At 35.6% G+C, this 22682-nt stretch overlaps 1 protein-coding gene across 1 annotated transcript; it reads right to left on the bottom strand.

Moving 5' to 3' along the window:
- Positions 1-6332: 6332 nt before the first annotated feature.
- Positions 6333-15203, bottom strand: LOC754151 (josephin-2). The gene is made up of 5 exons (XM_030984086.1): positions 15116-15203; positions 9456-9728; positions 8465-8616; positions 7470-7595; positions 6333-6905 (listed from the first exon to the last, which is right to left on the bottom strand). Exons 3-5 carry the CDS (start codon positions 8578-8580, stop codon positions 6602-6604), a joined length of 546 nt encoding a protein of 181 aa, XP_030839946.1. The 5' UTR covers positions 8581-8616; positions 9456-9728; positions 15116-15203; the 3' UTR covers positions 6333-6601.
- Positions 15204-22682: the final 7479 nt, after the last annotated feature.

Raw genomic sequence — 22682 nt, 5'->3', positions numbered from 1 at the left:
ATAGTAAGGTGAGATTAAAATAGGAGGCAAAAGCCTACCTTTTTTGTATCCCTTGTATATGTACGTAAAAAGAGAAAGAAATATATATGAAGTAATATATCATTGGTCAAAACATATATAGTAGCTTAGAACAGAATTTACAAGAAAAAATTTACAGTTGTAATTTTGTGAAAAATTAGAATTCTTAGTACTTGGTAAGATTTTCTTTTGGAATAAATTTCTATAATGTACAGGTAACCTTGATAAACATACCTCTAATTCCTTTTTGTTTATTTCAAGATTCCTTTTTATCCGCCAACTTTCAAAGTCGTTTGTTTTACTTCTTCTTTCTTGCAATTATTATTTTTTGGTTAGGGTTGTTGATTCTGACTGCTGTGTACAATAGTATAAATCTGATATAATCACTCTCTTGCAAAAAGTCAAGTCTCTGTATCAAAACAAATGGAAGAAATATTTTGTACTCCTTATCAACGAACACTTTGTTTGAAATTTGTATATCTATAATCATGCTCTGAATGTATATTTTCTATTAAATATAATGGAATTACTATATCCTAAAAGTTGCATTACGTGTATGTGTCTTAATTCTCTCAGTAATGTGTGCCATGCATGCTACTATTTCCTCATCTTGATCTATGTGTTCACGAAAGGATTTTTTTTTTTTATTCATTCATTGAATCAAGCAGTGTTTTAAAGATTAACATGCCTTTTCTCTCCCCACCTCCCCTGTTCTATTTGAGCTTCCCTCTCCTATTTTTTTCAAAGGGAGTTCTATTCCAATAATCACAAGTAACTCCTCTTAATCATCCCCCTCCTCTCCCTCTCCCCCCCCCCCCCCTCCTCTCTCTCTCTCTTCTCCTCTCTCTCTGTCTAAAATTACCACAAACAAAATGAATCTCTACCATAAATATGATCTACATTCATTTGTTTTTCCTTTTTAATTCAATAATCTCTTTGTTTGTACAAAACTTACTATACAAATAATCATGGTAAATACGACTGTTATTATTTTGAAAACTGCAACAAAAATAGTACTATACAAATAAGTGTTAATTTCTTTGTCAAACTCCTCTAAATAAAGATAATACTATTTCTAATAATTCTAGTACTACAGACCATATAACTATGTGTATCATGATATAAACATGGTGTATAAACTTCTTATACAATCAACATACAAAATTGCAATGTTTTTTTTTTCTTCTCTCAAATCAGTTAAACGAAACAAGAGAAATCATACTCTATAAATACACTTAATCCTAGCCATGACTGGAAATACATCTGTTAATGATGCATGATCAAATATTTTGAGTATAGCTGTGGTAATATCAATACAAATAATATATGAAGAAACATATGATTATTATTATTAAAGTATCTTCCAATCAAATCTTTCAAATCAATAGCTTACATAAAAGTATATTATACAAAACAAATGAAGTGATATATTACCTGCACATAATGAGCAATTCATATATGGCATTTACATGTACATACATGTAGCAAGATTTCTGTCCAATGCTATAAGCATCGCAGAAAGGGATGTCGATACATGATTACTGGATATATAATCATCCTTATAAATCATCCAATGCCCCTAATATGCAAGGCCTTGGGGCAATTGTCGCCAAACATCTACAGGAAATGCCCTAACAGAACTTTGGATACCCCCCCCCCCGCCCCTAAACTCTTTAAAGATGTTTGTGGGGGGGGGGGGGGGGTACATCCCAAAGGGGATTCAACTATTATTTGAGCATTGATTGATATATGGCAGATTATTCAAAAACAATACAGAGACATGTATTAGAATGATTCTATTATAATATCACATCAATCCTTTTTTTTTCTTCTTGCTTCTGATCATGTACATAACCTAGACTATTAACTAGAAAGGCAAGATATGAGTTGGTCAGGTGGTCGCCTCTGAGGTTTGCCTAAACAACGGCCTAGGTTTCGATGAAGAATCGTATCTTTCAGGTGGTGACATTATTGAGGCTGGTCAATAGTAGACCCCCAAAAATCAGTCTATTTCCTTCTAGGATATCTTCAGCTGAGACTATGTCTGGCTTCAATAAATAGATGAGAGCGTCAACAGACAAAATGTATTAAAAAAATCCTCCAAGTAGACAGATTTTTCTGTCTAGGTCACTAGATAAACAACGATATCTGATACACGTCTGTAAAACACAGTACACATGTCGTAAAATGCTTTGAGTCACAGACATCTGAAATTTGCCCTTAAATTTCCCCCAAGTCAAGTTGAATAGTGATGCTTTAAATGTATGTTACAAATATCATTGGTTAAATACAGGGCAGTTTAATGTTTATATCAGATTTGTCAAGAAAAAAAATGTGAAGGAAATATGAATTTTGTCCTTCTGTACACTCTGATATTTTAACTTGATCCTTGGTGCAATTTATACCCAGTAGTACAATAAATTAGCAACACAACCAAGGGCTAGGCTAAGCCTTGGTTGAGTTGGTTCCCTACATTAAAACAGAAACTAACAGAAATATCAGGCATCAGGGTGGTCAACAAAGGGCTTTAGCATATCAAAACAACAGGTTTGGGAATGAGCAAGAGGTCAAAATAAATTTTCAACCAAAATTATTTATAAAATTTTAGTCATCAATTTTGTTTGTCAATGCTTCAAATTATGGCCCAGACTGCCCCAGAGAGCATCTAAAGACCCTAGTGAGCCCAGAACCCCAGCCAATACATGTAGTGACTTTGCGCTTCACACACACACACACACACACATCGGTTCATGCTCCTTCCAATTTGGAGTTTTACATGTTTGCATTTGTGTATGTGGACCGCCCTGATACATACAATTATGATGTAGTAATGGATGAAAATCTATTCTGAGTTCTGAGTTTGGTTCAACAGACACACACACACATCACTAATTTTAAAGCTAATCATCGATGCCTTCAAGATACCTGTATAATCATGTTACAAATATAATCAACTGCATTTCATGAGTTGTTGCAAAATGATTATGTCATAAGGCAAGAAAATATGTTGTTTGTCTATAATGTAAATGTATCTTAGGCTAATACAACATCTACACGTATACCCCGGTATATGAAATCCTCAACTACTTAGTTCATAACTGTGATTGAATTAATATAAAGCATCAGGAATACAATAATTAAACCCTAATTTTTTTTCTTAAATGAGTTTCAGAGTGTTTCAGATTGGCAAAACTGATTGAATCACAACATTGTATTTGGGCATTTCTTGAGTTTCTCGCTGCGAAAAGGGACAATGTTAACATTCTTTTAAAGGAACTGGTTGTACACTATGTACAGTAATGTCAAAAACCCACTCACAACTTGAGCCTCACCCCTTTTCATTAAACTTTATGAATGTAATCAATCAGAGCCATATCACTCGAGCATCGTTTCACGAAAATGTCATATGGTAAAAAAAAATTCAACAACATCCCATTGTAGTTGCATGGGTTGTCAGTGACCTTGTACTTCTGACGGTTTTGTGAAACGATACCCTGGAATCTTGGCAGGAATTGATTATCCATGGTCAAAGAGAAATATTGTGGCCTGTCAAAATGCAACTGCACCTGAACTCATTATGATGATTAAGATCAAAGGCTAGCTTCAAGCATTTAAACATTGAAAGGATTTAAACTCTGGGACAAAAACAACTAAATAAACTAAGAGAGAGAGAGACCTGTTTGGATCATATTGGGGAAATTTCATCCCCTTTAAACCGAACACACAAGCTGAAATTTCAGATAAACATGTAAGAACATGGTTTTATATGTAACAAAATACTTTTGTAGAAATTAGTATAAAAAGTACAGTAAGTATTTTTATCCACAAAAATATCTTGCTTATAGATGTTATGGATGAATATTCCTACTTATTCAAATATAGAAATGTAAATAAATGTAGAATACTCATCTACTGAATATACATGTAGGTCTACTCATGTACATGTACATGTACATGTCTTATATACATGCAAATAGATAATATAGATGGGCAGGATACAGATTATTCAAGTATGATGTACGGTATACACATAGAAAAACAGCCTTTGTGATAAATGCAATTTCAAACGAACCATACTTGTAATAAAACATATTTGCAAGAACTTCCAGAAAATAAATGAGAATTAGAATGATAAACTAAGCCTCTTTTTTCCCTTGAACATGTATATTTATTGGTTACAAAATGATTACAAGGTGAAATGCATGTAAGAAAAAAGAGCCTTGGCAAACTTGAAACACTGGCTTAGTTCAGCCAGTAGAGGGCTCATGTCATGTAATTACAAATGTAGGAATACAAATGGGTAGACACTCACAGTAGAGAGCTCTTATAAAGGGTAAACAGCAAGCAATTTGATGTTGCAAATGTGAACTGGGTCTGGTGTTGTGTTAAAAGAGATTGTCATGGGTTAACACTTGTGGCAGAGCACTCTAACGAGGGTCAACGCAAGCAATTGAACATATTAAGTGTGAAGTGGGTTTGGGCCTTAAGACTATGTTGCAATGGGTTGACAGTGACTCTCATGTAGGCAATTAGAAAACATTAATAGCACTACGCTACCATGGTTGAGAGCTCGTATGAACACCAATCAGCAAGCAAGTGTGAAATGAGTCATTTTATTTTGTTGCCATGGTGATAGCATCTCGTCCTCGACATAGCTTAAGGCATAACAAAATGATCAGCGATGGTTTCAGGATTAATGATGGATGTCCTCCACACTGCCTCATTACAGACGTCATTAAAAACGAATGGCTTCAGGCAACATGTCTTTCATTCTCGTTATTCATTCAATGTATGATCTTTTGATGCGGAACAGTACAATAGGAACATTTCCAGCTTCATTAATGGTCTCATACTCTCAATGCACACGTATATAAGAAATAATTGGAGAGATGGGTTGTCCACTAGGTTGTTGTGTGGCTAATGGTTTCCCAGGCCCTCTTTTAAAACAGAGAAACAAGAATTTTAATGGTCTTCCCATAAACAAGAATTAATGATGTTACATCTATTGCAGAGAAAATAGAGAGAAAAAAAATCGAGTTTTATTCAAGCCTCAGAATGGAATATGTATATGAAATGAATGGTTAAAGGCATAGTTTAACAATGCCAAATCCGAGATGCATGGCCCTACGTGTTATTAGTGTCTGTGATATGGTGTAATATTGAAACCCTGAAATAATTGTGCTTCAAAATGATCGTGAAGTGGCTCAAAAAATTAAAACTCTTTGAGTGACCGGTTTTACCATACTCATTTTCACCAATAGACTGTAGTGTTATAAACAAACGTTGGGAAAACGGTTTTTGAAATTTCGAATTCCAATCATTAATATCTTGATAATCAGACAGGCAATCGGCTTGTAAACGTCATGGGATTCCTGACTGATCTAAAGGTTTATTATCTTAACTGCTGCATGAGCTAAATCCAGGATTTTGTTTAGAATCTGAGACAAAGATATCCAACTGACCTGTAATCATGCGTGCCAGGTTTCATGATTTAGCCTGATATATCAACTAAGCCCTACCATCTACAGTATCTATCACATGATATATAGTTTCAGGGCTTCATTTTGTAGAGAACATATATGTAATATTCAATATACATGTAGCACATTTGCGTAAGTGGTATTTCTATGACATATGCTCAAGTCAAAGATGCGTAAGTCGACTCAGTCAAGGTTGACTGTAGTATGCCTGTGTGTGTGTCATGGAGGGAAATTAAAAGTAATCTTTACTTTACATATATGTGAAATATTCACCTCATGAGTGACAAAAGTTCAAAACTTGAGGGCACATAATTTCTCTCTCCTATTCAATAGATAAGAACACCATAAACTTAAACTGCTATTTATCCCCTATGCAAGCATTGGTGTGGCAAAAAGGAGGCGCAATGGCTCAGTGGCCGAGCAGTGGTCTTAATATAACCGGGAGGTCTTGGGTTCGAAACCAATAATGCACTAGTGAACTTTGGTATTAGGCATTGATCCTCATTACCAAGTCCCCCAAAGAGAAATTAAAGCTGTATGTCCCTTGGTTGCTTACTTACAAGCATAGCATACACAAGCTTTCTTTATAAGAGTCAGGTAAAACAAACAAACATACAATAAGCAGCTTACAAAGCATCAAATGGAGCCAATGAAAATGGCATAGATCAATCAAACATAAAACAACTACTCTCAAACTTTCACAGAGTGAGATGTCCAGTTGGATCCTGAGCTGGTTTGCACAACTTGTTGAGAACTCTAATTTCTTGAACCACGATTCTGGATAACTCGGCAAAATATTTAGAAGTTTTCTGCCTCTTGCCAAGGTCCTGTGTGTGTAAAGCTTACGAGAACCTCAAGCTCAATCTGTGATTGGATCAGTGCGCGACTCGGTGACATGTTAGATTTAGTGGGGCTTTAACATACATGTAAACAAAAAAGGCTAAACAAAAAAATAGACATGATTAGAAAATGCGTTGTAAACACAATGATTTGCTCGACACTTGAAGTAACTTGTGATTGCATGTTGTGCATCCATTGCTGGGGATCTCGACACTGTCTTCTTTAGTGATGGAAAGAGATCATGCGATGATTCCGGCTTAAGATCAAGACGTCGGGTCTTTTAACCACGTACGCAGTTCACAAACATCCCGCTCTACAATCAACAAGAGTTCACAGCCTTTCTGCTTGAGCTGAGAGCGTAGAAAGTCCAGGAATATTGCGGAGGTAGTGCCGATTGTCTGCGGCTTGCTCAGTTTGGAGTCTAGATTGTAAAAAGCGCCCTCTATATGGCGGAGGGCTATCCAGTGTTTGCGACGGATGGGGACGCTGACAAAGCCCAGCTGGATGGGCGAGGGTACGTTCATGATGAAACCCAGGATGTTGTCCAGTTCAAGTTGTTCCAGACTCCTGAGGAGAAGAATTAGGATCAAAAGATGAAACAAGTTCTAAAATAGAGAAGAGAAGTGTTGTGGTCTAGTGTCTTGTGTTAGAGATGTAAATTCCTTGTAGAAAGCTTTTAATTAAATCATCATTAATATTAATATCATTATTATCATAATTAATTTTGTTTTGTTTTATTTTGCTGTTATTGTTATCATCATCATCATCATCACCATCACCATCAACATCACCATCATCATCATCATCACCATCATCATCATCATCATCATCATCATCATCATCATCATCATCACCATCATCCTCCTCCTCATCATCATCATCATTATCATTTTCTTTGTCATCACCACCATTGTAATTACTATTCTTATAATCATTATCATAATTTTAATCATTAGCATCATCATCATCACCATCATTTTCATCAACATCAGTTTCATCAATAATATCATGTAAATCGATAAATGTCTTGCCAAAAGACATAAATGTACAAAAATGAAACAGATGGGCAAATAAGAGGTAAAAAACACATTTTAATTCCATAGAAGTTGCGGAGAGTTGCTATATGCTAACCTTCTTTTATCCCACCAGACCGCCTCGCATTCTCTCCTCTGTACGGCGGCCATGATGACATTCACGTCATAGTTACCCAATCCCAGCATGCTCTTGTGTGGGTTCAGTACCGAGCCGGGCGATAAGCTGTCATCAAGGAAACAATATTTAATCAGTCTTCAGTGTCTAGACTACTCAGTTACTGACTGTAACCAAAACCAGGCATGACTCATAACAGAAAAATGACAGACCCTCCACACAAACACAGCATGTACTGTTCTAAAATAAGTTGTGTGTTTGTATGTCATGACAACTTGACGTGGTGAGGCCATAATTATGAACAGTACTGTTGACCTGGCTTCTCTTATAAAATTCATATGACAAAACACAAATAACAATGATTTGAAAACATACAATATGTTGATGATTTATTGGAAATAATGCACAGTAAAAAGCCTTTTTTTTTGCAAGCTCTGTGAACAGTGCATACTGAACCTGGCAAACAGATTATTAAAGGCAACACTTCATGAGAAAAGTTAATTTCAAATAATCTATTTTCTATTTGGTAATACATGTATATAATGTAGAGAAAAGGAAATTTTATAAATTAAAGCATGAGTATTAAAGCATAATTCATACATAGCAGATTTGGATAAAGTGAGAAAATGCACGTGTTTAATATGAGAAATCAACATCATCATGTACATGTACATGAACATCAGTATCGATTACATCACATGCACTCTCAATTACATGTATGTAAATTTAATGATCTAAAACGCACATTGTTATTAATACAGGTATTATTTTTCAAAAAAGAAGAAATACAGCATATAGTGAAAACAATACCAGTACATATACTTTCTTTTTATATTGAAATATACAATTTCACACAAGAATAAATTAACAGTACCTTGACTAGAGGAATATATAAATATGTCCTCCTTTGACATGAAAGACAACTACAGACAACTAGAAAAAAAATGTGTCCCTAATCATCATATTATCTGACATACCTTTGGCATAGTTCATCCATGGATTGTTTATTGAAAGCTTTCCCATCCTGGAACACGTTATTGAGTGCATGAAGAGCGCACAGCTCCCAGCGCTGCTTCTCATGGTAGATCGGCATCACGCCTTCTTGACAGGTCAAAGGTCAGGTGGTCAGCTGAAAATGTAATCAACAAGATCCATGGTCATAGAAGTACAATGTAACAATTGCCAAACAAGTATATCAAAAGTAGCTTATGCATTTAAACGATAAACAAATATTATTACACAAATGAACGTACATACATGTATGTACATGTACACGTATATGTATACATTTGATGGACGGGGGGAGGGGGGTGAAGTAAGGTGAATGGTTAAGGTCTAGAAAGCTCGAGAAAAAGAGAGAGAGAGAAAGAGAGAGAGAGAGAGAGAGAGAAAGAGAGAGAGAGAGAAAGAGAGAGGAACTACGGTAAACCCAAATATGAAGATTGCAAGAGGGAAGCCTCACTGTATGTGACCCAAAAGTAACATTTACACTGCGATTCAGCAAATAAATAGTCATCCATTTTTTGTATTATAGACTTAAATAGTAGCGGTATAATAGAAAGGCCTTTGGTGAGCAGATTCAGTCAAGTTAGAGTCAATGTAATTGATGCCTTCTTTACTGTATTTCCTGGTTGCTTCTCACATGTCCTTTCTTCAGGATTCAGGTACCAGTAACATAATGCTTGGAACAAGCTCCAATTGCCCAGTACACATACCAGAAGAGTGAGTTTGAATTAAATGCAATCAAATTCACTATGAAACCATTCAAAATCGTACTTGATGTGATCCATAATGTTATCTATTAGAGCCAAACACCACATTTTAATACAGGCTGCAGTCCAAACTTCTTTCACCTCAAATCACCAAGATTTTTTTTTGTCCCAGTACATGTAGACATGTACATGAATGTACATTTCCAAGTTTAGCTCAAAATACAACTGGAATACATTTAACTGTAAATATACTTACATCTGTGGCTGGTTGAAGAGTCTACATGTGCAAATTCAGCAAAGTGACATCTGTGATGTACATACTGGTTCAAGGCCTGCCTGTGCTCAAGTCGATCATCTGCAGAGCGGTTGATCCTGCTATGATTCACTGTTCATGATGGATAGATATCAAAAGACCTGCATAATCCCCTGAACTAATCCTTGGAGATTAGCTAATCAGCTAATGGACTTGAGCTCCCAGTAAAGTGCAATATTAGTGCAACACTGATGTGTGACCTGCTGATAAGGGTATCTGTCTGAGAGAGCAATATTAAAAGATATTAAATGGGAATTTATGATCAGAAAAAACGAGGAACACAACAGGAGGTACAGTAAATTTATGATTGGACATTTTGTTGATGTAATAAGCGCTATATAAAAGCTGAATATTATTATTATATGTGTAAATTGGCATGTAGGACCTACAGTTTTGTCACGTTTGGGCTTTGCCTTCAACTAATATTGAAGCTTTAAAGGGACAGTCTAACATGAAATTTACAAGTTTTCAAAAAAGAGTATGAAAACAAGAAAAGAGAATGACAACATTTTATTTTTAAATATTGAAGTATACATGTGTACATGTAGACGTGATGACGTTGTGCAGTTAGATTTATACACACGTGGCAACTCCATTTGTTAATCAGTTGCCAACTTTTCTCCATTTGTTTAGTACAACAATTTTCATAGATATATTTCCATTTCCTCCAAAGAAAAGGGTTTCTCAAAACTGTTGTTTAAAAACAGGAAATCTGTAATGGTGGTTTAGTTCAGAGTACATGCAAGTTCCCATCAAGCTCAATGAAACTGAAATACATCTTTAAAGATAAACTTGAGTTCTGGTAAAAAAAAGAAAATGAATTCTCACAGAATCTAACAAAACTTACACTGAATGTTCAAGATTACAAATAAATGTCATGTGCCAAACAGTTTTGGAAGAAAATGTATACTGGCTGAGTAATGAGCATAGAAAGATAAGGAAATCAGGGTAGTACTAGCCCCGACACCATGTGTGTTGTCCCATGTACATCTTTCTGTGTAAGTGATTGTTACTTTTCCAAGACTCTGCCAAAATTTATGATGATTTTGATGACTCCAGAACCTTGCATTACACACCATTTCTTACATGCTATATGATCAACTTTTCTGATCCATTCCATACCTTTTCTTTCACAATGCAATCGCATTACCAGTACTCAAGTTTATCTTTAACCTGTCGGAGGTACATGTGAATGTAAGTGACATAAGAAAGTTAGGATAAAAGACCTTTTCTGAATATACAATTCTCTAACAAAATCTGACAATGTAATTAAATTAGATTTGCAACTTGCATTATGTACAGTTGTACATACAATGTCTGACAAAGTATTATTTTTTAATTTTATTTCATTTATTTATTTTATAATATTGGATGATACTCTAATGCACAAACATTGTATGTACCATAATACAACCAATAGAATTTAGAAGTACACACAGTACATATAAGTTCTACACCACACTTGATCAATACGTGTGAATTCGATTTAAGTGTACCAAAACACTCTGAATCAAGAAAGACAAAAGATGCTTTAATTCTCTCCAATTTGCAATAATCATGAGAGAAAATAACACAAGATTTTTGTAGTAATCCCAAGCAAAGTGCACTTGAACAGTACTAATTTGGGTATACTACAGCAATGTGGATGTTGGGTATATGTACATGTACATGTTCATGTAGGTAGGTTTATGTACATGTTAGGTTTAGATGTGATGTCATATATTTACATTGAAAAGTATCAAAGACAACAACTGAACAACATTCATTTTCTTGTCTCTGACAAGAACATTGTGATTTACATGTACACTGTACCACATTTATACATGCACAAAGACCATTACACTTTTTTTAAATATTCATTACTCTTTTTAGATACAGTACAGTAGCTAGAGGAATACAAAATCTGGACATTTGACCGTACAAACGATAAGTTAAATAACAGAGTGATCTAATAATCATTATTCATAATAAATCTGGACTTATATCACTTAATACAGAATATCACCTCTGAGTACTTTACAAGAATTATTATCATCTCAGTCATTGGATTCATCTACACACACACACATTGTGCACCATCTCCACTGGTTAGGGAGTATACCTGCCATATGGTAACAATATGGCAGTTACTGTCATACAGGCCCAATTCTACTGGGTCCCCATAGAGGTGTTGTGGTCTAGTAGATAAGTCGTTGGACTGTGGATCACAGGGTCCAGGGTTCGAGTCTCTCCTCGGCAATAATGTCCTTTGGCAAGATATTTATCTACATTTGCCACTCTCCACCCAGGTGTTAAATGGGTACCGGTAGCAAAGAATTCTGTGAATGCTGTGAGCGCCAAATTCGGCTGCCTAGCAGAGCCGGGGTAATAGTTGGTGCGCTATATACATGTAAATATCCGATATTATAATTATTATTATTTCTCTCCTGGGTATAAAGAAGGAAATGCGTCAAGGATTGAACCCATGACCTTTGCAAGTTTGGTAGTGTAATATGTTTAAAGTGACTCAGTAACATTTTTCAGATTCTGAAACAAAATCCTGGATTTAGCTCGTGCTGCAATGAAAATTATAAACCTTTAGGTCAGTCAGGAACCCTATGACTTTTACAAGCCGATCGCCTGTTCGATTATCTAGATATTTGTGATTGGAAATTGAAAACAAATCGTCTGTTTTCCTAACTGTTTTTTATAACCCTACAGTCTATTGGGGAAAATGAGTATGGTAAAACCAGTCACTCAAAGATTTTTACTTTTTTGAGACACTTCATGATCCTTTTGAAGCGCAATTTTCATTGTAGGGCTTCAATATTACACCATATCACAGACGCTGATAACATGTAGGGCCATGCATCTCAGATTTAACATTTTTAAACGATGCCTTTAACCTTACTACCATTTTTTTAATCTACATGTAAGTGCTCAAACCACTTTACTCTATTCTATAAGACTGCTTACAGAAAACGAAATAAAGGTTTGATGCTTATCGCGATTTTTAGGTAAGGTTCCCACTCTCCTTATCTGGAAAATAGAATGAGCAGATCGTGTATGATAATGATGATGAATGGTGGTGGTTATTTTACCTGACTGCTAAGAAAGCAAAAATGCTTGTAAGTAAGCAACCAGACGGCCGACGGCTTTAGGTCCTCTCCGAGGGACCTGGTAATGAGGATTAATGCCTTACCAAAGGGCACTAGCACATCGTCTTGGTTTTGAACCCGGGTCACCGGATTACGAGACCACTGCTCTACCGACTGAGTTATCGGGCCTACATGTATGAAGAGATTTTCAAATGTTACTCCTCTGCAAGTGACAAATGATTTGAATTAATATTTTACTAGTTTTTGTATACAGTCATCACACTTATGTTTATCAACATACACTGTACATGTACTTGGGTCCCCTGGCTCACAGAAAAAGAAAAAAAAATTATCAAAATAGACAGCTCTTCTTCTTCTACTGTTCAACTTCAAAAAGCTATGCAGCCTATCACAAAAAATCTGTATGTATGTAGATAACCAGGTGTGTGTATGCAGGCACACTAAACACTTGGGTCTATTCCTAGCAGTAGTAGTAGAAGCAGTAGTATTAGAAGTAGTAGAATTAAGTTGTAGCAGCAGTAGTAGTAGTAGTAGTAGTAGTTATAGTAGGCCTAACCTCCCATCACTTTGTATTGGTTAGTGAGGGAAGGTTAAAAAATACAGTTTGCTAGTTATTGTCTTTTACAAACTACAATGGTTTTAGATGTTATTTTTATAGTAATTAGTATATGAAAATCATATTTATTTTCTTCCAAATCATAATTTTTTTGAAAAAAATCAAATTGTTACTGAGGGCGAACTTTTGGCCAGAGTTGACAGAAATCAGCTACATGTAGTGATTCTCCCGTTGTGCAAGCAGCAAGAGTTACCATCCCTGTATAGGGAAGGTCGATAATGAATGGTTTATTAAAAAATTCCCATACCATACCAGACAGTCATTTTTGCCTACATGTAGATGGCTATGTCTTCTTCTTCTTCTTCTTCAAGATAATCTGCCTCCTTCAATACTGAAGATTCTTGCAGATGCCGTATACTCGGCCTGATTGGGGTGTGCAGGTGGACCATTACACCAGGGTTTCCCCCTACTCTTATACGAATAGTGCACTAGGTTCGTAACGTGCAAGGGTGGTGACTCTCCTGTACACGGGGCCTCCATTTAACGTCCTATCCGAGGGACGGAGTGTTTTCCACTTGACATAACCTGCGTCTATGTAAATGTAGACTCGACACTCAGGCCTTATATTTCAATATTTTTAGGGCAAGGCCACTTTTCTGTAGGGCACATTCCTATATTGCAGAACAAATAGGAAGAATTGGAAAGGGCACAAAAAATCTCCAAGGCCATTGAGGCCAATCAAAGGGGCATCCACGGCCATGGCCTTGGTGGCCTTGGATTAATTCAAGCCCTGCGACACTGTACATGTAACTCTGTAGTGTAAATCAGGGAATAATTTTCCTGGTATCGCATCGCGATTTGCTATGCATTTTTGCATGACTGCTATACAAAATATCTTTTGTGTAGCAGTTTTCTTCCATAGAAATGTACAGAATTTCATTTGAAATATTTATCCATCGGCTGAAATTGCTAATCAAAAAATTTGAGGAAAATTATTCCCTGTAAATAGTGCAGAGAATGTCAATGAATGCGGACCGCCCTGGTTTTTCGAGCAAGCACTAGCGTGTCATAATAATTCTACTAGTAAGTACACAATACACCCTGGTTCGAATTTATAAGTGAATCCAAAGACTATGTTTTCCACAGACAAATGACAGACATGCGAGCGCTAGCTCAAAACCAGTAGGGGGCGCTGGTCCGAGAATAAGGATCGTCCGCATCAACGAGGATCATCTTCGTAAACGCGGACAGACGCATCCTAAAAAATAAGGATCGTCTGCCTTTTTCTGATCTGCGTGTTGGCAATGCGAAAATTAGATTCCGCAATGATGATGCTTGATGCATTTCACATTCACTTTGCACAGAGACTTTCACGTTAAGAATGATAAATCCTCGGGAAGACGGACAACCTCTAAGTCTAATGGTAAACGGTGAACTGGGGTTATTTTATTACGCGGAATTCGGGAATGCTACACCCGCAGAGTGCAAAGAAAAAACGTCTGCATTTGCGGACGATCCTTATTCTTGACCAGCATGCCCCTATTAAAATTGACCAGTTACTTCCCGACAGTGACACTGGGCAATTTCTGTTTGACAAAAATAAATCACAAATTAATTAGACTTTACTTAATATTACCTATATCAACACAGTACAAACTCCATATATGGCTTTCCATGACAAAATGTTGATGAATGAAATTAATGAATCACACAGTGACATGACATTTACACATTCTATAGGCCTAAGTTAGGCTTACAGAAAATCAATTGGATATGAACACAACAACAACTGAACAAGCATCTCACACGATCACAGCACAGACAGTAGAGCACTCCAAAAAACTGCGTTAATGACTAGGTAGTTGGTACACCCGTTCCTAAAATCATAAGAAACAATTTACACAATGTAATAAATACATAAGAAAATAGAAAGTGATGGAGCAACTCACGTTTCCGTAGAAAACATTCACAATTTGGCCACAGGAACGAGATATTTTCTGCATTGATATTATTTTGCCCGAGAAACTGAAATAATGTACTCACTGCCAACGCAGAGGGCGTTTGCATTTTGTAGATTCAAAGAGATTCGATCATACACAGATTGGCGAAAAGATCGTGCATACCTGCAATATTATTGTTTTCGTGATTATGTGCTGATTGGGGGAAGGGGGAGGGGCGGGGGGGGGGGGGGAGATACTTGGTAGCCCCCTGCCTCATACGCATGTGGCTTTCAGACGATCCCGGATCCACTCCTGGATCGTAAAAGGTGAATGTGGAATGGATGGCAGAGAGTGAACTGAAAATTAACCTCAAAGTTGTTGAAGCCTACAAAGTGTAATAAGAAAATTCATCCACATTATCTTTTCTTTTCTAATCAATTTTAGGAATATTTCCCTCGTCTGCAATTGCTTCCCATATGGACCTACACACATCATGTATCCTAACGTTAATTTCTCTTTATGTTTATTCATGAATTTATTTATGTATTCATGCATTTGATTTATACATTTTTTTTATCCTTTATTTATTTATTTATCAATATATTTATTAATAAATGTATTCGTTCATTTATTTATTTATTTATTATTCTATTTAAAACCCTTTCTACATTACAGCATAAAATAAGATGATCATATCTTTGATAATTATGCTCTCTGACGAAGGCAACCTGGACGACGACGGCGGCATCTATTAGAAAGCAGGATTGCCTCTTAAAGGTAAAGACCAGTTATGGTCGTGCGATTGCATTGTGAAAGAAACGTTGTGGAATCGATCAGAAAAGGTTGATCATCTAGCATCTAGCATCTGCAAGGTTCTGGAATCATCAAAATGATAAGAAATTTGGCCCATACTTCGTAAAGTTACAAGCACTATACACAGAAAGATGTATATGGGACTACCCTATATCTCTCACAGACCATGAGAGAAACAAATTTACAATATATATGAATTAGTAGGCGGTTTCCCGGCAAATTTTTTATCATCATGTATTAGTCAAAACATATTCTTTCACAGTCATGATAGGTAATGAGAGCTTCCATTTCATTTTTTGAAACTGGGGCGTTTCCAATACTGGTCTTTACCTTTAACAAACTGCTACCCCTGAGGGCCCTGCTCAATAAAAACAACGTACATGGAAACGTATATTTACCCCGATATTTACAGACCTAAGTACAAATTGAACACATTAATAACATAAGAAACGAAGGTTATGAAAACCACTACTACTAAAGGTACCAGGCACTGCTGTTACTACTACTACTACTACTACTACTACTACTACTACTACTACTACTACTACTACTTCTACTACTACTACTACTACTACTACTACTACTACTACTACTACTACTACTACTACTACTACTACTACTACTACTACCACTACTACCACTACTACTACTACTACTACTACTACTACTACTACTACTACTACTAGTACTACTACTACTACTACTACTACTACTACTACTACTACTTCTACTACTACTACCACTACTACTACTACCTTTACTACTACTACTACTACTACTACTACCACTACTACTACTACTACTACTACTACTACTACTACTACTACTACTTCTACTACTACTACCACTACTACTACTACCTTTACTACTACTACCTTTACTACTACTACTTCTACTACTACTACCACTACTACTACTACCTTTACTACTACTACTACTACTACTACTACCACTACTACTACTACTACTACTACCACTACTACTACTATACTACATCTACTACTTCTTCTTCTTCTCATTCTACTTCTACTGTATACTATAGGGATATAAACCCGATATGTATTGTTCCTGTAATACACAACTGGTAATCTATCAATTGGTAATAAGCTACGTAGGCCTTTCAAGATAACAAGTTGAAGAAGAAGAAGAAAAGGAATTTCTGTTTCACTTCTACATACTTTTCTTTCTGCCTTTCTTTCTCCATGTTATTACTCTTCCTAATTGCATATCGTTATATCAATATGCAACTGCATAGTCGGGTGACTTTTTGTTCATTTTAAACAGGTGAAATATTTGTCACCACCATACTTGCAACAATTATGATTTTAATTAATAAGGAATCAGAATTAAGACTTTAACAATAAGTTCTTTTATGAGTTTCCATCGTTGCTGTATTTTCTGTATTATTTCTTTATTACACAGTATACATTCCACCTTCAGACCTATATCACCGTTTTGGGAGACGCTTACACTGATTTGATTTAATAATTCATTCCGATTTGGTTCGTAAGCTTTTGTAACCATGGTGTCTGTTTTCACAAATCATGATCGAAAATAATGGAAAAACCGAAATGGACTATACATCTTTTTTCATGGAAACGTTGAAAGGAAACCTAATTTCGGCTCATATAGCAGGAATAGAACACCCACACATTAAATTTTTCATTTGATAATATTCTACAGTTCATTTAATACAGTACAAAGATACGATAATCTAGACCTAGCTTGCAGACGAATGGTCAATGTATACAAAATATAGGTATAACGAGGGTACAGTAAAGGCTTTTTTTCCCTCCAAAAATTATTTCAATGCGACCGCGTATTATGATAGTCTGTTGATTTTCCGTTCAATTAAAACAGGTGTAATTCTTCCTAATCGTTGACTTTTGCCGCCATTCTGACGTCAAATTATATCGGTTAATGAATCAGAACTAAATTTTTAAACAAATGAAAATATTTCCAGGTCACAAAGTTTTATTTTTCTCCTGGTCATGCTGCGTTGTAGCTATGTTCGAGTGCTATTCGGTGGTATATTTCTCACTACCTCTGATAATTTGCACAAGTTTAAACTCTTTATTTAGATAAAATCAATAATATAGAAAATAATATTCATGGCATATTATTGATGATTCTCTCGATGTGCTAATATTGTATACAACAAATTTCAAAGAAGAGTCTTTATACAAATTTAAAAAAGAGGAAAAAGCAACATCAACAACAGAAAGGATAACAAAGTTTATGTTCTAATCTATCATGCTATACCAATGCTGGATATAAAGCCAAGACCGTTTTAAAAAAGCAATGAAAATTATGAATAAAAGTGGACTTGGTGAAACCACAAACATTTTTTTAAGCGATTCATTATTTGGTAGCTTCATTATTCAACCAATGGTTGTACCCATGTCACGCCACAGGCTTACCATTGAATCTTGATGTAAACATTTCTATTCCGTATAATTTCATGTATTTATACATGTATGTAACAAAATGAAGAGGTCCACATGCACTTTGCGCCGGATCCGCCCAGATCATGAACTAACACTGTCTTACTCTTCTCCTTCATTATAATAAACCGTATAGTTCATAGTTATACGTTCAGTTTTGTCTTCAGTTGGGTAGGGTAAGAAATACAAACGGAATATTAGAGGTGTTATAATGTACGTGATTATAGATAATGATTTCTTGAGATAAAATATAATATGTTGAAAGGTTTCGTTAAGGAGCTTCTTTGACGTGGCTACAAGAATGGCTCAGTGGTAGAGCAGAGGTCTCCTTACCGGGAAATCCTGGGTTCGAAATCGTAATTACCAAGTCCATCGGAGAGGACTTGTTTGTTTGTTTGTTTTTATTTCTGCATTTTTCAAAATAGAACATAATCATATACATAAAGTAACAAATATTTCTTCATTTTACATAATTATAAATTTTTAAGTACATTAAAAAAGATGCATACAAACACAAATATAATTTCAATGAAAAAAGATAAATTACAGAAAACGCAGGAGACCGCCATCATGATATCATTAATGTCAAGAAAGCAGTATTGGTCCCCTGGTTGTTTACTTACAAGCTTATTCATGCTTTCTTAGCAGTCAGGTAAAACAATAATCATCAAAATATCATAATTTCCAGCAAGTGAAAGAAAATAAAAAACTTTGATTATGTAGATCTTTTCTTGACATTAATAATAATAATATAAGTTATTGTTCCAAACTTTTTTCCAACATGAGAGAGAGAGACAGAGAGAGAGAGAGAGAGAGAGAGAGAGGGAGAGAGAGAGAGAGGGGATGTTGTCTCACACCCTTTTCCCCATCTCCTTGCCCTGGGCAACATCAATACGATAATTGCTGATGCGATAGAGACCCCGGAACAGAAAGGAGACAATACAAGATTTAATCTTTTAATCAACCTTGCTCCGATATCCCGAACGCCAAAACGGACAATAATCTAACTTCGTTATTACCCTAGTTATGGGAATAGTATACAATATTCCCAGTGGAAAACCCATTACCACACCGTCTAAAACACAATAGAGATTAATTGTCAACGATGCTTATAGTCTGTAGATGATGGAGTGTCTTTTTATGCGCGGAGGATGGCAGAAGATCGCATTAATAATCAACCAGTCGTGCCATTTTGATGCACAGCCACACCATGCATAACCACAAACTGTAAAGCAACAAATAGAGTTGCCATGCCAGCGAGAAACGCGTTGATGCACTTTAATTTTCGTTACCATGCAGATAGACACTGCGTATTGTCTGTATGTACAAAGAATAAATTTTACTTTATAGTGTGTAGGGAAACTCATTAACTTTAACTGCAACATATATCTATGTTTTAAGAAAACAGTTCTATTGACGACATACTCCTAGATATCAATACACTCAGATGCCATTGGCAAAATTGAAAGAACAGTTTGCACAGAAAATGACACATGGTGTTGCAATATTGTGGGCCTACATGCTGCGAGAGCAATTATGAAGAGTATTATAAAGTTGTTAATTTACGTCATAATATTTGATTCTTTTGATAAATGAAATGATCCTTATTTCGATTATCAGAATGTTTTCACATTGCTAGTGAAAATATCGCTCGCATCACAAATATGGTTCAGAAGCATTTTAAAACTCTTCCCATTTCTGAAGTAAAACCTTCATAGGTTGCATGAAAACAAGAATCAATTATGTTATGATATCATAATGAAATAAACATGAAACACACGATGGGTATTATAGATAGATAGATAGATGGATAGATAGATAAATGATATTTTATTGCATCTTTCATGAATGGCAGTTTCACAACTGAATTGCACATGAATTACACGAATTGGATATATACATTGTAAAAAACCTACATAACATTTAGTTAAAAATTGTTTAAACGTGTCACTTTACTTCTGCCTAAATACCATAAACAATTAAAAAAACACTTAATGAACATAATTTCTACCAAATAAAAAAGACAAAAGGTATAAACATAATTACATGCCAACATAATATGGACTAAGGTAAATTATACAACAGTTCGTCATGTTACAATATTGCAGTTGTGGGTATAGTGGTAAAATAATCAAGGATAGCGGCAAGAGCAGGGGTTTATGAACATTTAGTAATATTTGAAATAATTATTCAAAATTAGAAGTAAAATGAAATTCAATATCATTAAAACATACCGGTACGATATACAAAATCATTACAAGAATGTACAGAAATCGAGACATTTCAATGATAAATCATTACAATAGATATAAACATGAGCAAATTAACTATTATTATACAGGCGAATCAAATTTGGAATAGGACTATTTTGCATGCGACTGGTTTTACATTTAAAATCTGGAATTTCTTTGAATTTCTAAGTGTTCTAGTTCAATGTTTTTGTGGGAGAAATTGGGAGAAGTTTTTTGAAAGAAAGTACACATAAATATTGGCGTCTTTCATCTAATCTTTGTAATTGAGATTGTGCAAGTGAAATTGTATATAGTTATCATAATCCCTACGAAAAATTATCGGCAACGCTCTTTTTTGTATTCTCTCCAATCTCTCGTTTTGGTTTTGCGTGAGTCCTCCACTCCAAACAGGACTGGCATATTCAAGTAAAGGGCGAATATAACCCACAAAAACAGTAATAAGGTCTTCCTTTGGAAGACCATATTTCACCAGAGAACGTAGCATGTATAGTTTGGCGCTTGCCCTTTTTTCGATGTCTTTTATGTGAGCATCCCACTTTAAATTATTCTGTATATTAATTCCTAGCAGTTTAACTTCACTCACTGTCTCCAATAAACCATTCTCTAAAATTATACTAGTTTGATTAACGGGTGCCCTGGAGAAACAGATATCCATTTTTAAACATTTTATAGGATTTAATTTCATGTCATTAACATTAGCCCAGACAGATAGATTGTCAGCAGCTTCCTGCATTTGAGAATCTTGGACTAGTTTGCGACACTCGATCATTGTAAGGTCATCAACATATTTAAAAATGTGAATGTTATTATCTATTTGAAAGTCATTAATCATAACTAAGAAAATTAAAGGACCCAGTTACGTGCTCTGACGGACACCAGCATTAATAGTACATGAATCAGACAAAACACCATGGTAACAAACTCATTGTGTACGACAAGAAAGGAAGTCACATATCCAAGTTATTGCTGGGGATCGGACCCCTACTAGATGTAACTTGCTTATAGCGACAGTGTGGTCAATGCGATCAAAATCTTTCTTAAAATCAGTTAAAAGAATTGTTGACGACGTTTTTAGAGATTTCGGCATTTAAATACAAATGGTGAAGAATATTAATTAAACAATGAGATGTTGATAAACATTTTCTATTACCAAATTGAAACGGGTCGATTTGTTGTCCAATGTCCTGTGATATCCATTTTGCCATGAAACCTTCAATAATTTTAGCAAAATGATCGGTCAAAGATATCGGCCTTAATTTACCATTACTCGGTGGACTTGTTTTGGGGATTGGAACAACAATTGCATGTTTCCAAACATCAGGAACCTTCCCACAATTAAAGGAGGTGTTGATTAAAGGTCATAAGTATATTAAACTATGAGGCGTCAGCAATTTTCCTTCAAATATGAATTGTGCTGGTAGCCAAGTTCATTACTATGTTTCCCACTCTCTTTCTGCAAATACAATTTCACATTCAAACTAAAGATTGTGTGAATGCCAAATCAGTACATTCATGGAATATAAACGATTAATAAAGTATAGAGGCGTAGCTAGGGGGCACTTGCCCAATTGAATGGCTAAACACGGGAAAATAAGGGAAGAAGGGAAGACTGGCAAAGAACGGGAGAGGAGGTATGCCACGTGGAAATGATTAGAACCTGTCCAAAATCCACACCCTTCCCTCTTTTGATCGCCCTCTTTATGGTATTTAAGTCAATCCAGGTTAGTTACATACCCCCTCCCAGATATCAGTGCCCCCTCAATGGCTAGCCCTTTTTACTACACCATTGACTTATACGGTACATATAGTAATAATCAGTAAGATGGACTTGTTTTTTTGAATTATAATATAATCGTGTAAATGATACATTTTACGGTTTAAGGACGACTGCCCATGGTCTCCATCAGCCCCACACACATGAAATACAATAACCTCGGACAACTACCCCCCCCCCCGAAAATCTCCCCTATGATATCTACAAGTTTACCCGGCCCGGACATAATTTCGCTTCCAAAACTATATAATTGGATTAAAGTGCATATAATACGCACAGGCAGTGTTACCCCC

This window comes from Strongylocentrotus purpuratus, unplaced genomic scaffold (assembly GCF_000002235.5).
Source record: "Strongylocentrotus purpuratus isolate Spur 01 unplaced genomic scaffold, Spur_5.0 spur5_scaffold_14, whole genome shotgun sequence".
NCBI lineage: Eukaryota > Metazoa > Echinodermata > Echinoidea > Camarodonta > Strongylocentrotidae > Strongylocentrotus > Strongylocentrotus purpuratus.
This window is presented reverse-complemented; position numbering and strand designations above follow the sequence as displayed.